At 42.2% G+C, this 13,154-nt stretch overlaps 1 protein-coding gene across 2 annotated transcripts; it reads left to right on the top strand.

Moving 5' to 3' along the window:
* The first annotated feature begins 599 nt into the window (after window positions 1-599).
* On the top strand, window positions 600-9,506 carry LOC121358857 (glutathione S-transferase 3). 2 transcript variants are annotated; one of them, XM_041477365.1, is made up of 7 exons: window positions 600-684; window positions 2,976-3,082; window positions 4,905-4,956; window positions 5,687-5,819; window positions 6,958-7,099; window positions 8,090-8,221; window positions 8,757-9,506. In XM_041477365.1, the coding sequence occupies exons 2-7, from the start codon at window positions 2,996-2,998 to the stop codon at window positions 8,898-8,900; spliced, it is 690 nt and encodes a 229-aa protein (XP_041333299.1). In that variant the 5' UTR covers window positions 600-684; window positions 2,976-2,995; the 3' UTR covers window positions 8,901-9,506. The 2 variants fall into 2 exon arrangements, with proteins under 2 accessions (XP_041333299.1, XP_041333301.1); XM_041477367.1 differs by lacking the exon at window positions 600-684 and adding an exon at window positions 743-760.
* Window positions 9,507-13,154: the final 3,648 nt, after the last annotated feature.

Here is a 13,154-nt window from a genome sequence, read left to right as displayed (position 1 = left end):
AAACTGCCCCATGCAGCGCCTCACTTGGATGTGTCTGCAGTCTTGGAAGCTTGACTACCCTACGTTCTCCTACAAATGGACCTTGAGCTTGTTTGGAGGTTCTAGCAGGGGAGCGCAGCTACCGTATACCCTTGACCGATGAACGGTACCGTCTCTATCGGGGAGGTCGTCCTCTTCGACCGAGCGCGCAGCTTCGGGAGGGACGCACATGGAGCGTTGAGGGAGGAAGGGGACACCCGCCTAGCCAGCCAGATCAGCCGAATCAACCCTGGCGATCAATGGGGTGACAGATGTCGCAGCCAGATCGCCCTCACATCCAGACAACATGCGCTCCCAAGAAGGTATTTATAGCTCAATACTGGTGGTTCCCTTTAAGTCATGGTTTGTGAAAACAGCTGAAAACCCAGGGACACAGCGCATGGAATCAACACTTTGCAGCGACAAAACTACCCGAGAGAAACCGGTTCTTAACCCGGTTAAAAATTTTAGCGAAATTCTCTGTGGTGAGCTGCCTTTCCAGAAGGCTTTGCGAAACTTGCAAATTTACGGCTTCCCATTGGCGGCTGCTCCGCTCGTCGCCGTCCCGTGGCTTGGGCGGGGAGGGCCGCAGGCGGGGCCGGCAGGAGTGCTCAGTCTTGGGGCGTCGTGTGCTCGCTCGGCATCCCCGCTTAACCCTCCGTGTGTGTGAGTAATGCGGGCCCTTGGGATTTCTCTCTTTCTGTTTCCCGCGCCGAGCGGTGCCTGTGGTCGCTTGGCTCAGGTGAGGCAGGGAGCCGGGAGTCTGTGGCGGGCTCAGGCCTCAGCCGTGGGTCCGCTCCCGGTCACGGGCTCCCCGTGTCACAGCACGGACCGCTCGTCATCTCGGGCCTGCCAGGGGCTTGTCCCCGGGAGGAGTGGGAGCTGATGGCCCCGGGGCTGCTGCCTGTCACACGCTGAGCACGGGAGCACCCCGGGTTGGTGCTGCGGGTGCAGAGTGGCAGCGCTGTTGGGCTGCGGAATGCAGGCAGGGAAAACCGGGCCCTAGAGCCCTGCGTCTGCGGGGCTGCTCCCCTGCCCTCTTCACCGAGGTTCTTCTGGTCCGTGTTCTCCTTGCGTGCATGAGTCTTCATAAATCACAGTAAGGGAGCAGATTTTTCACAAAGTCCATTTTCCAGCTGAGGTGTCAGGCTGAGGGGAATGGACAACAACCTACCAGTAATTGCGGCTCCTGGCTGCAAATTGCCATTTTACCTCTTTCCGATGAAGGGCAGAGAAGGGCCAAGCTCTTTGCCCATCACCAAGGTGCTCTTTCCATCAGATTTTAGTTCACAGGTTGGACTTTCTCATATGGCATAGCAGGCTCAGTCCTAGGAACCTGAACCTAGAATGCTACAGCTCATTTCAAAGTTTGTATTTAAAAATATATTAAAGTATTATAAAAGAAGCACCCACCATGCCTTTACCTTCCTTTTTCCTGTTCTGCATTGAGGTGTGCTGGGCATCAGTGACTTGCTTATGTCCTGTGACCTGTTCACTGGCCTGCTAAGAGCAGGTCTCCAGAAGTGGCACTGAGGCAGAGTGACTCTTCTGTTTATTTGGTTTTTTTAAACTACAAGTTAAAAATCACCTTTGGCTTTTTTCTTTTTTCTCTGTGAATGTAACTGTATTACAAGTAGCTCCTGTTTAATTTTGTTCTTTTGTGTGGTTCACAGTGATACTTTTCTAATTCACTGCTCTATTTATCAGTGGTAGAGATAGCACTTGGCAATGTTTTAGTTCCCTGTCACTTACCTGAGAGCAATTGGAGGCCCCTGAGCAGGCAGGGGTGGAATAGCCTGGCTTGTTTGAATTCCCATGACCTGATGCAGTCTCATATTTTGTGTTCTCTTTTCATGCCTGTTGGCTAACAAGCAGATCACTTTGTGCATGCCCAAGGTCTTTTTTTCCCTCTGCTTATGAAGGAGCTCTTGGAACATTGGAAACTGGAGGTTATTGTTCACATGCCAAGAGCCTCTTTTCCAGAATTACTTGAACTGTGGATTGAAGTGACAATAAATCACCTTACAGAGGGAAAACAGCTCTCAGTTGCAGCAAGGACTTGCTATAAGGGAGTTCTGCATGTGAAATGCGAGTATGATTAAATGTGATTGCTCTCTTGGCTTATGGCTCTACAGCGGAATCCAGTTCCTGCTGAGGCCTAAACAGTAGTCTATTAAAAAAAAATAACAATTAATAGCCTCATTTATGAAGTCATTAAAGAACCAAAATGCTGCTTGCAAAGCAGCATTGGATCATCTGAAAAGTCCACAAAATTTTGCATAGCAACAGGGTTTATTAATAGAAAGAAATGTGACCTCTAGAAGGACAAGTAGTGCAACACTCTGAAACTCTGTATTTTTATCTGGATTATTACAGAAGAAACAGGCCATTCTTCTGAAGTTTCTACTGATCCTGGATCAAGTATTGTGATATTTTTGAAGTTTCTACTGATTGCTGGATCACCACAGCTAGGAAAAAAAAAAGTGAGAGGCTTAAAAGTACATTCCCATGCTTCATCCAAACGTGTGGAATTAATGTTTAGATACTTAGATTCTCTGATACAAGGTCTGCCAGTTTTGGAAACTCAGTTTACTGCCTCTTCTCTCTGATCAAGACTTGGCTTTTAGTGGTGTCTGTGTAACTTCAGTGCTAAAACTTCTACTTTGTGAAAGTTTTCAGGTTTTTCTTTGTGGTGATTTTTAATTTTTTTTCTGTTACTTCCTACTTAGCAACTTGATGCGTATTTTTCCTGAATTTCAGGGGGATGAAAAGTCTATGAAATAGTTTGACTTGACTGTGCAGCAAGAAAATCAAATCAGTTTAGACTGAAACTTTGCTAAAATATTTCACCAAACATTAACTTAAATTTTTGTTGTGTGATTGACCTGTGAACCATTATTCCAGCTGCCATCAGGTTTTTGTATAATTATTAACTTACTATCTCTTATAACTCTTAGGTAACAGAAAGTTTGAAGTCATGTCCACAAAACCAAAACTTTACTACTTTGATGGAAGAGGCAAGATGGAATCGATTCGTTGGTTGTTGGCTGCAGCTGGGGTCGAGGTTTGTTTTAGAGTTTTTAACTTCTAGCTGCACATTGGTAGGCTTGTCTTTGAGGCAGATCACATGTTATTAGTCAAAAAAGAAAAGGCATCCCAAGATGCAATAGTAAATGAATGTGGGCTATTCAGTGTAATTAAATACTTTTACTTCAGGCACACAAAAGCATGGCTTCATGTTGCATGTTTTCTGAGCAGTGACACTGTAAGCAGTAACACTTGCTTAACACAAGAATGTGTAATCTTTAATTAAGCACTTGATTACTGAGCCAGACCTGCTGAGCTGAAAGATGTGTTCCTCCCATAACAAGTGTTATCTCTGCCCAGTAGAACAGCAATTCGTTTTCTCTAGTCTTCCTGTTTTCAGTTCAATGCTCACACAGAGATTTTTGTTTTATATTTTGTTTTATATTTTTATTTTGTTTTATATTTCACTCCACTGGCTGCATCCTTCATAATAAGCTGTAAGCTTTCATCATTTAGATGAAACTTAGCAGGGTGAAGTGAACCAATTGAACCACATGTGTAGGGAAATTAGAAATCTCTAAGTACTTGGGTAAAATGGAGAAGGAAGATACCACTTTAATTTTTTCTAATGGTATATAATTTACTTATTCATTTGCTGGCCATCTTGGTGGTAAACTGGTAATACAGTTTCAGGACACAAAGGACTAGTATTTGCTCTGAGTGCCCTCTTTTACACAATAAGCTGTTACAGTACATACAGTTACTTGTGTACTGAGCCACAGAATACAAGTTTTTTAAAGAGACCACCAGTCTTTTTTTGAAGGCCTTGCAGAAGACAGAACTGTCTGCTTCCCTCCATCATTTGTTCCTATGTTTTAAGTCCCTCTATCTTCTTTTTTCAAGTTTAAAAAAAAGCTGTTGATAAGTACCAATTACTACATTTTTTCCATGGAATATTATTTTCTCAGCTTCTCATAAGCAGAAACCTGGGTCCTAAATTTTAGACTGTGATCATACTTGCTATGGTTGAACATTGGCAGTGTGTTAATGTGCCTGATCTTCTGGGGTTTCTCTAGTATAGCAAATCTTAATTACTGAGTGGCACAGATCTTATGAGAGAGGCTGACTGAGCAAGGCATTTAGGGATTGGTAACATCAACCATTTTCTAGTCTCCATGTTGTGCACTGATCACAGACATGTATGGCACATGCAAACACACACACGTAGATGTCAAACTTTGGTGTCTTAATCTTGAACTCAGTTTCTCCATAAGCAACACTGATTGGACCAGCATCCTCAACCATATTGAGTGTAACTACATCCATCTGATCACCAGCAATTCTGTATCTTTTTGTTTCTCATCTTGTGAATGTTTAATCTTCAGGTGTCTGAAACATGCATCTGTATCAAACTTCCTGCAGGGCTTGCTACTTGCACACTATTTTGTAAAAGCTTTGTTTTAACTTCTGAAGAATTTGTTCCTGTCTAGCTCCCAAATCAAAATACCACACAGTAGATTTTCTTCCACATTCCAGAAAGCATCTTAAGGACGGCCTAGACTGTATTGTTGTTTGTTACACATTGCATTGCCTGTTTAATACCAAACAAACCATCCTCACTCCAGTTCTTATTGCCTGTTCTTCTGCTAGGGTTGCTCTTAGCAGCATTTATCAAGTGTGACAGCCCAGGAGATACTGCCAGCACTTCTGTCCTTGGTGTGTTCTCCCTTAGAGCCATATCTGAAATGAAAAGAACCATGATGTATATTCTTTTCCTTTTATGGTGCTTTAAAAGTTTGTCTTTTCTAGAAATGTGGAAAGATTCTTATTTCCTCTTCTTCCTCATTCTCTTTTGTCAGTTTGAAGAAGAGTTTTTGGAAACCCGAGACCAGTATGAGAAACTCCTGCAAGGTGAGTCCACGTGAAACCTCAAGAAAAGTGTAACCAGACTTAGAGAAGATGCGGGAAGTCTTTGAAGACTTTGTGTCTTCCTTTCCACACAGAAGAGTAAAGCTGAGAGCTGTGAGCAGCTGCAGAGGCTGATTTTTTCCACATGTGGACAGACGAAAAACGGAGTGTCTTTCCAGCCTGGAGGGTTTGCCAGGCCTCTGCATTCTTCTGTTCTCCATTTGTCTATGCATCCCACCTGGTCCCACAAGCTTAATCAAGGGCTTCAGTAACCAGAAAATATGTATCCCAAAATTTCATGTTATGTCCTGATATATCCTAAAGATTGGTCATAAGAGAGAAATCTGTGAATCTGACGTTGCTTCAAATACTGTTTGAATAACGGAACAGAATTTTTTTTACATTGTTTGGAAGTAGACACTTTTTACTCAGTTGAGATGTTTAGTGTGATTGTCTCCACTGCATTTCAATTTCATTTCAAAACCTGCTGTACACAGTCCTGACTAAAACTTCAGTGAATATTTTTTAAAGAAAGGATGGTAACCCACAATAACTGTATTTTTCAATTTAATTTGTCTGCACCGCTGTAATTTGTTTTTTGCATGGAAGAACTCCATTTTAATACAATGGCTATCCACAGAAAGCTCATCATAAAAGCAGTGTTCCTCTGAAGACAGCGAGAAACATGACACAGAGTTATTAGATCAGCCGAATAATGTGTCTGTCCTTTTAGGTGGATCCCTGCTGTTTCAGCAGGTGCCCATGGTGGAGATTGATGGGATGAGGATGGTGCAGACCAGAGCCATCCTCAGCTACATTGCAGCAAAGTACAACCTCTATGGGAAGGACCTGAAGGAGAGAGCCTTGTATGTAACAGTATTACTCTTCTTGAATTTACTGTAGTAGTTCGGATGCATCTACAATTAACTGCATAGTTGCACGCACACCTGTGCACAGTCATCTGTGGGCCTCAGTGATTCACAACTTGCACAGAGCTTAAGAAGCCACAGTTAGATGCAAGCCAACTGATTTTTTTCTAACTCAGTTACTTTTCACATAAAAATATTTGAGTCATGGTTTTATCGTGCCTTACTGAAAGATTAATACAGCCTGACACAGGTATTCGAGAGGTGACTGGCATGTAGATGCTGAACTACTGTTGTAACCAGAAAACTCTGGAAAGAAATGGTTCGTTTCTAACTTTTGGCTGCAAAATGAGAGCTGTCATTGACATTATCTGTGGTTGCATGATGTCCCACTGCACTGTAAAAAGTGCGTGGTTTAGATCTTTGAGAGCTGGGGAAAGAACAGCTAAAAGCTGTTGAAAAACTATTGGTTTCATGTGAAATAACATACATATGAAATTACATCTTGGTGTTGTGTCTGTGAAGAAAAAAAAAAGAAAGATGGGGCTGTCTCAGTATGTAGCATTTTAAATATCCATCTACAGTACAAAACCTGCTCTGATAGCTTTGGGAAAGGGACAATCCGAAGAACTGCTGTATTGATAATTTAGCTGGATGAAGAACTTGGTACAGACTTCCAACCTCATTATTTATCTATTTGGCACTACTTGGACTTTGGATGAAATTCTGATGGTGGGATACATCCAATTAAGTCAGTTGGGAATGACTCCGTGTGGTGCTGTGTGTTTCTTTGGTGATTGTGAAGTGATCTGGTAACACCAAAGTTATACACTTAATCTCTGTGCAATCCTGTTTAAGCCAGCACAGTGAAGCAAGTAAAGAGCCAAAATCACTACAAGACTCCCACTGTGACCTATTTTTTTAATTGCAGAAATCATTTCCATGAGAGGGTGTGTTTGAGATTGCTTAAAAAAGCATTTGTCAGATCACACTGCAGCCTGGAAAGGAGTAGGCAGGGGGGAAGGTACCATGACAGGGGGACGGGATATTCAATGTTTACTATCCTAAAACAAATACAAGGTAATTCTGCTTTGGAAGGTGCCTTCTATTTAAGGTTTTTGTTTGCTTTGGTTTTAAGGATTGATATGTATGTTGGAGGAACTGATGACCTTATGGGCTTCATTTTGATGTTCCCTTTCTTATCAGCAGAAGATAAAGAGAAACAACGTGCCTTAATAGTTCAAAAGGCGACAAGCAGGTATTTCCCAGTGTATGAAAAGGTATGGAGGAGGATAATTTTCTTCCCTGATTCTGGAGGGATAACAATGGGAACACTGGGTATTTCACCACAACCAGAAACAGAAATGTCAGTGCAGTACTTTACACCAGAACATCCATTTTGTCTGTTGGCTGGAGGGGATTCAGAGCAGTATCAGGTCTGTTGGGGTGGGTCAACCCAAGAGACTTCAATGTATTTTCTTCCCCATGTCCAGGTGAGGAAGGAAGTGATAGAGCAGCTTTGATGGACTTCTGGTACCCAGCCAGGGCCAACCCCACCACAGTAATTTGCATTGCAGAAGCAGTGCTAATTGTCTTCTTTCTTTAACATTTCAAATACATCCCAGTTGGGTTTTTGTAAACACAGTAATATACAGCTGTCACTGCTGACTTCTAGCCTTACTGGAATCTTGCTGTTTCTGTAACTGATAATTTGAGAGATAGGACCCAAGAGGTACTCTCAATGGAAATTAATATGCATGGACAGGATGATCTAGCAGGAATAGCTCCTCTCCATTTTAAATACTAAAGAGAAAACAGTTTTTTGCTTTGCAAGGTCTCCTGTAGGTGGTTGCCAGGGTGCATTCTGCCCTATATTCCACTTGTTGCATCTTAGCCCTAATGCTTTAGGCTGATCACCTCTCTTTTATACTCTGTTTTCTCATTGAAGCTGTAAAAATGTATAGAAAAATTCCAGATAAATTAGACTTGAAAGATGTGAATACCAAGAAGGTATCTAACCCTACAGTCTAGTACACAAGGTTACCTAGAGCAGTAGGAAGAAAGGATTGGTAAGAAAAACTCTGGGATTCTAGATTTCAGCTGTAAAATGATCTGGGACTGCTGGTATATCCCCTGTTCCTCCTGTTAGCTGCATGGGAGAGAAGGATGAAAAGGAGACAATAGTGTTGTCAAAGAAGGTGTGCCTATGAATTTTGAAAACATGAACCTCAGCTGGCTATCCAACCTGTTTTCGTCTATGACATTTCTAGATTTTGAAAGACCATGGGCAGGACTTCCTTGTTGGCAACAATTTTAGCTGGGCAGATGTTCATCTTCTTGAAGCCATTTTAATGGTAGAAGAGAAGAAGTCAGATGTGCTCTCAGGCTTTCCTCAGTTACAGGTACCTTGCACTAACAAGATGCTCATATGGCTACAAATGTGATAAATTACATTTCAAAGTCTGTTCTATGTAAATAATTCCACAAACATTTGTTACTTTTTCATTGTAGTCTTGCTTTTCCTGCTTTAGGAAGAGCCTTTTAAGATGTTTCATCTAGAGAAACTTATTTTCTGGAGTAACCCCTGTACACATCTGAAGAAATGCACCCTCCCTTTTTTTGACTCTCACCAGTTCTGTGATACTGCTAAGTGGAAGATATTTCCTGGATCACAAGAACAACCTGAGTGATGTACATATTAGAAACCACAGATAACTGAACACTTCATCCCATATCAATACAAGACAGTGGCTCATTTGTTACTGTGGAAAATAAAAGGATTTAAGTTAGTGGGAGTAAAATTCATCCACACTTGAAACCATATTTCTCTCCACATACAGCTTGTTAAAGGATGTTACACAAATCAGTAAAATAGGGTTTTTTTCTTGTGTTGTTTTCTGTTCTTTAAATACCATGTATTTACTGTTTTCCTTTTAGGCATTTAAAGCAAGGATAAGCAACATCCCCGCCATCAAGAAATTTCTTGAGCCGGGAAGCCAGAGGAAACCTGTTCCTGATGATAAATATGTAGAGACTGTCAGGAGAGTTCTCCGCATGTATTATGATATAAAAGCAAATTAGTTTGCCTGGCTGCAGGCTGTAAGGGAACTGCCAGATTGCACACGTCCAATTACGCTGCAAAGGAAGGCGAAGGGGTGTTCCAGAGGTGTTTCAATGGGCAATCACACAAAATACAGCAGGCAGGTATCTTTTATAACACTTCAATACTAGCCTATTTTCTCCTTAATTCATCTCAAGATTTTTTCTGGTAATTTTAAGCAACTGACTTGGCAACAACCACACCATCTTCCTAGAGACTGTGGAAGAGCCAGAAAAGAGAAATGTGAGTTGCTGACTGATAGCTTCAGTATGTCGTGCTGTTTCTGAGGACATTTTTCTAGATCCAGATCAGATTTTTATATGATGATTGCTTCCAATGTAGGCCCTTATTCTTCTTTAATATCACTGTTGGCAAATGAAACAAGTGGTTTTTAAAGAAAGTAGGAGTGAGGTCTTTCTCCTGCCAGTTCTGCTGGACATCAGTGACTTGTCTAAATGTCAACACTGTGCCTTTATAACTAAACTGCACTTTTATTACTGAATTAGGAAATAAACAGACTGCCAAATGATGTTTTTGTTTAACTGCTCTATCTAGAGGACAAATCAAATAAACTTTTTATATAGTCACATTGTCCTGTTGTCTTGTGAATGAAAGCTGGGGCTTGCAAACATAATTTTTACTTTTCCTGGAGGATAAATTCTTTTTATTTGATATGAGGAGGGTCATTGTTAAACCACATGCCTCATGGAAAGATATATTTTGTTTGTGTTTATAAACAAGAGAATGGAGATGTGAAGGAGGGGTAGTAAACCATTACACAAACCTGATATAGCTCCTATCTAGTACCAACCAAACTCAAAATGTTTCTTTTCCTCTTTTTTTAAATTATATGGTTTCCACAGACAGCTAGACAAAGGAATTTAAAATTGTTTTAATCACTTCAAAAAATGGCACTTAGGTTATGAAAAGCTGATCTGCAGGATGTTACCTTGGTGTTTCATGTTTGTTATTTATAGTTCTACATTAATGACATGGCTTACAAGAAAAGACTTGTGCTTAATCTCTAATGGCCCTGGTTTATTCCTGTGTTAGCTGGGTTGAGAAATAACATGCTGCTTGACCCTGGGATCTAGTAAGTACACTCGTCTGATATCTGAACAAGTTCCCCACTTGAGAGCTCGTCAGACTCCCCAGCTTCAGCACAATTGAAGTTTTCAGTGCTACAAACACTTTCCCCTCATTGCCAGGCATACAAAATTTGTATTGACCTACAGTAATTTATCAGCTAATGTAATGTCAATTGCAATTACAGTTCAGTCTTTGGTTTAATGTCACATTAGTTCATTAGAAAAGTTTGGAAAACACTGTAGTTGTTGATCATAATTCCTTTGCTAAGTGAACTTTTTCTCCACAAACTGAGGAAAGTTGTTGTGTAATGCTGTTCAGGAGTTCCACAAGCAAAGATGCAGCAGATACCTCTGCCAGTACTTTTTGGTGATAAGCCTAACAGCTGATGGCTATTCCTATTAGTAAATAGAGTGGTACAACAGCAATGAATGTGAGCAGAAGAACAACTGGCACTGAAGCCTGTATGTTTGGGACAGGGTTAACTTGAGCATAGCTCAAGAGTGGTTATGTGGACTGACTGAATGTCACTTAAACAGCATTTGGTGCACTCTTGAAGCACATTTTCCAGTTTAATTTCATCCAGAAAGAATCCAGTTTGTACACTCCAAGATCACACTATGATGGGAGCCAAAGCACAGTTAAGAAATTAATTTTTAAAACACCCTCCTGTTCCAGACCACTAATGTAGACATACCCTGTAAGGCCCAGGTGATGGTGTATTTCCTGATATTTCAGTAAATTGTTGATAAGAACTTAAAATTTTGTTTATTTTTACTTCTCTTCTTGGTTTGTTGTGAAGTTAAAAATACCTATAAGTGTTTATGCATCGTGAGGACTTCTCCATACAAAATTACAGCCATGTTTGCTTATGCAAGGCTACACAGTGCTGTGGGTTAACTCTGTCTGATAACCTCCTTATATATTCCCATGCAGGTTTGTCAATTTACTTTCTAATCTTATGTCAACAGCAGCAGGTTTGCAAACTGTTAGTGTGATCTTCCATATTCTGGGCAAACTAGGGATGAAATCAGCTTAAATTTAAGTCTTTTACAGAATACCTTTTTTTTACTGAGCAACCTTGAGTCCTGGTAAGCATTCTAGCAGTAATTATTTAGGGTGTAAGCTGACTTCAGTAATGCTTTTATAACACATTAGAGCTCTTCAGTTCTATTACCAGCCTTCAAGACTGTGGTAAACAAGTAAAATGTAGATGTTTGTTGCTGTTTCTCCTATGTCTCTCAGTGTTGCCAGCCCAATCATTCCTGGCTAAATATTACTTAACTCACAGTAACCTCAATATTTGTTTCACTCTTACCTGTCACAAATCACTTAGGTGTTAGATAGGCAGTTTTGATTTGTTCTCCAAGAAGGACCAGGGGTTTTCTTCAGCTCTTGCTCTGGTAAGACCTATTTATGTACAAATCAGCCTGAGCATCATTCTGATAGCCAAGTAAATTATGCTTGGTGGAGGTAAGGGTTGTGATCCTATACAACTATTTTTGGTTTAAAACACTCCACCAATGGAATGACAAGTTCATTTCCATTGAAAACACTGGGATAATTCTCACTGATTTACTTGCAAGTACAGGACATTTGATTTAGTACAAGTTATGGTTTCTGATGACTGTATGGGACCTTTACTTCTGCTTACATTGTGCTTCCCGATGTTTTGATAGATTGCAGTTAATTCCAGTGGAACTCTACTCTTTGTTTAAGCCCATCTGAAAGTGCAAAAGAAGCATTAGCTTTTCATAGGAATTTTTCAAGTCTCCTGCATGCTTCTTGCAGCACTTCTCACCTGAGTATAGCAACACGAACCAAAAAAAAAAAAAAAAAAAAAAAGCCAGGTCGACTGACTGGAGGATTCCTAACGCTGCTTCTAGCAGGCACTTAGCAGATATTCCTGTTTAGTGTCACTTGCCAATTGCCACCACATGCAAAATAGACTTGATTTGGGGAAAATTTCTTTATTACCAATTAATATAGTTGGTGAGAAACAAAAAGTTGAACACCTTCCTCCCACACCTTTTCTTCCCCGACTCAACCTCCTTCCTTTGTTCCAGATTCCTCTGCCTTCTCCCTTCCTTCCCTTCGTGCATTCGCACGCACTTTCTCCACTCTTTCCCTGGCACTCTGCCGTGCAGTGTCGGGCCGCCTGTTCAACTCATTCCCACTCCCGCCCCGGCCGTGGCCCAGCCGCGCCCTGCGGGGGCCGGTTGGATCCGGCTGGAACCGGCCGTGTCCGGCTGGAGCAGCCCCGGCCTCCCCTCACGGAGCCGCCGCTGGAACCAATGCCCCGTACAGCCGTGCCTGGTTTAAAAAGCTGGTCCCTCAGCGGGTTTCCAAGCGGATCGCGGGGATCACTGGGACCTGCTGGTGCTGGCCACGCCTTTGAGTTCCAAGAGGGCAGAGTTCGCGTTCCAGAGGCGTGTAGGACATGGACACCAGGGCGCCTGGACACTGCGGGTGCAGAGAGGTTCCCAGGCAGCTGCACTCGGAACCCAGCCTTGCTCTTAGGAAAGGCTATTTGATTTGCTGCTGGGGAAAAATTTGAGTAGTAGGCGTGTCCTCGGATTCCCTTTCGGGGACTCGGGAGCTCTGGGCATGGAATTAGCCTGACATTACTTTTCCTGCCCCCAGGTGGGGCCCTGCGCTTTCCGCAGGGGCCCTCGGTGGGCTCTGGCTGGAGCGAGGCGATGCATCCCGGAGCCATCCTCAGCCACAGAGCCCCAAAAGTACACCCGCCGTGGGAAGAACCTGAGGGACAGAGCCTCTGCAGCAACTTCAAACCTTTAAGCATCAGATGCTCGGTTTTAACAAGTGACTACTTTTGGAGTCAGTGGCATGAGAATGCAATTTATCTGTAAGGCGTGGTTAACCTCCGAGCGCCTAAGTGGAAGCGTGTCTTGCAAGCCGTCTGCCCTCTGTGGAGGGCAGAGAAAATTATATATAAGCACATTTCCAGCAGCTCCTTCCAGGCTTTGTTTCAGTGCAGATACCTGTTGGAATCTCTCATGCTGCAGCCTGTGCCTGTTGTCTGCTCCACTTTCACTATGGCCCTCTGAGGAGAGGTCCTGGCCCTCTGCAACTACATATTAGGTAGGTGAAGAGAGAAACCAGATCCTTGGCACTTCACTATTTCATGT

This window comes from Pyrgilauda ruficollis, unplaced genomic scaffold (genome assembly GCF_017590135.1).
Source record: "Pyrgilauda ruficollis isolate IOZ18807 unplaced genomic scaffold, ASM1759013v1 scaffold40, whole genome shotgun sequence".
Lineage (NCBI taxonomy): Eukaryota > Metazoa > Chordata > Aves > Passeriformes > Passeridae > Pyrgilauda > Pyrgilauda ruficollis.
The sequence above is the reverse complement of the archived record's forward strand: the minus strand, read 5'-3'. Positions and strand labels throughout refer to the sequence as shown.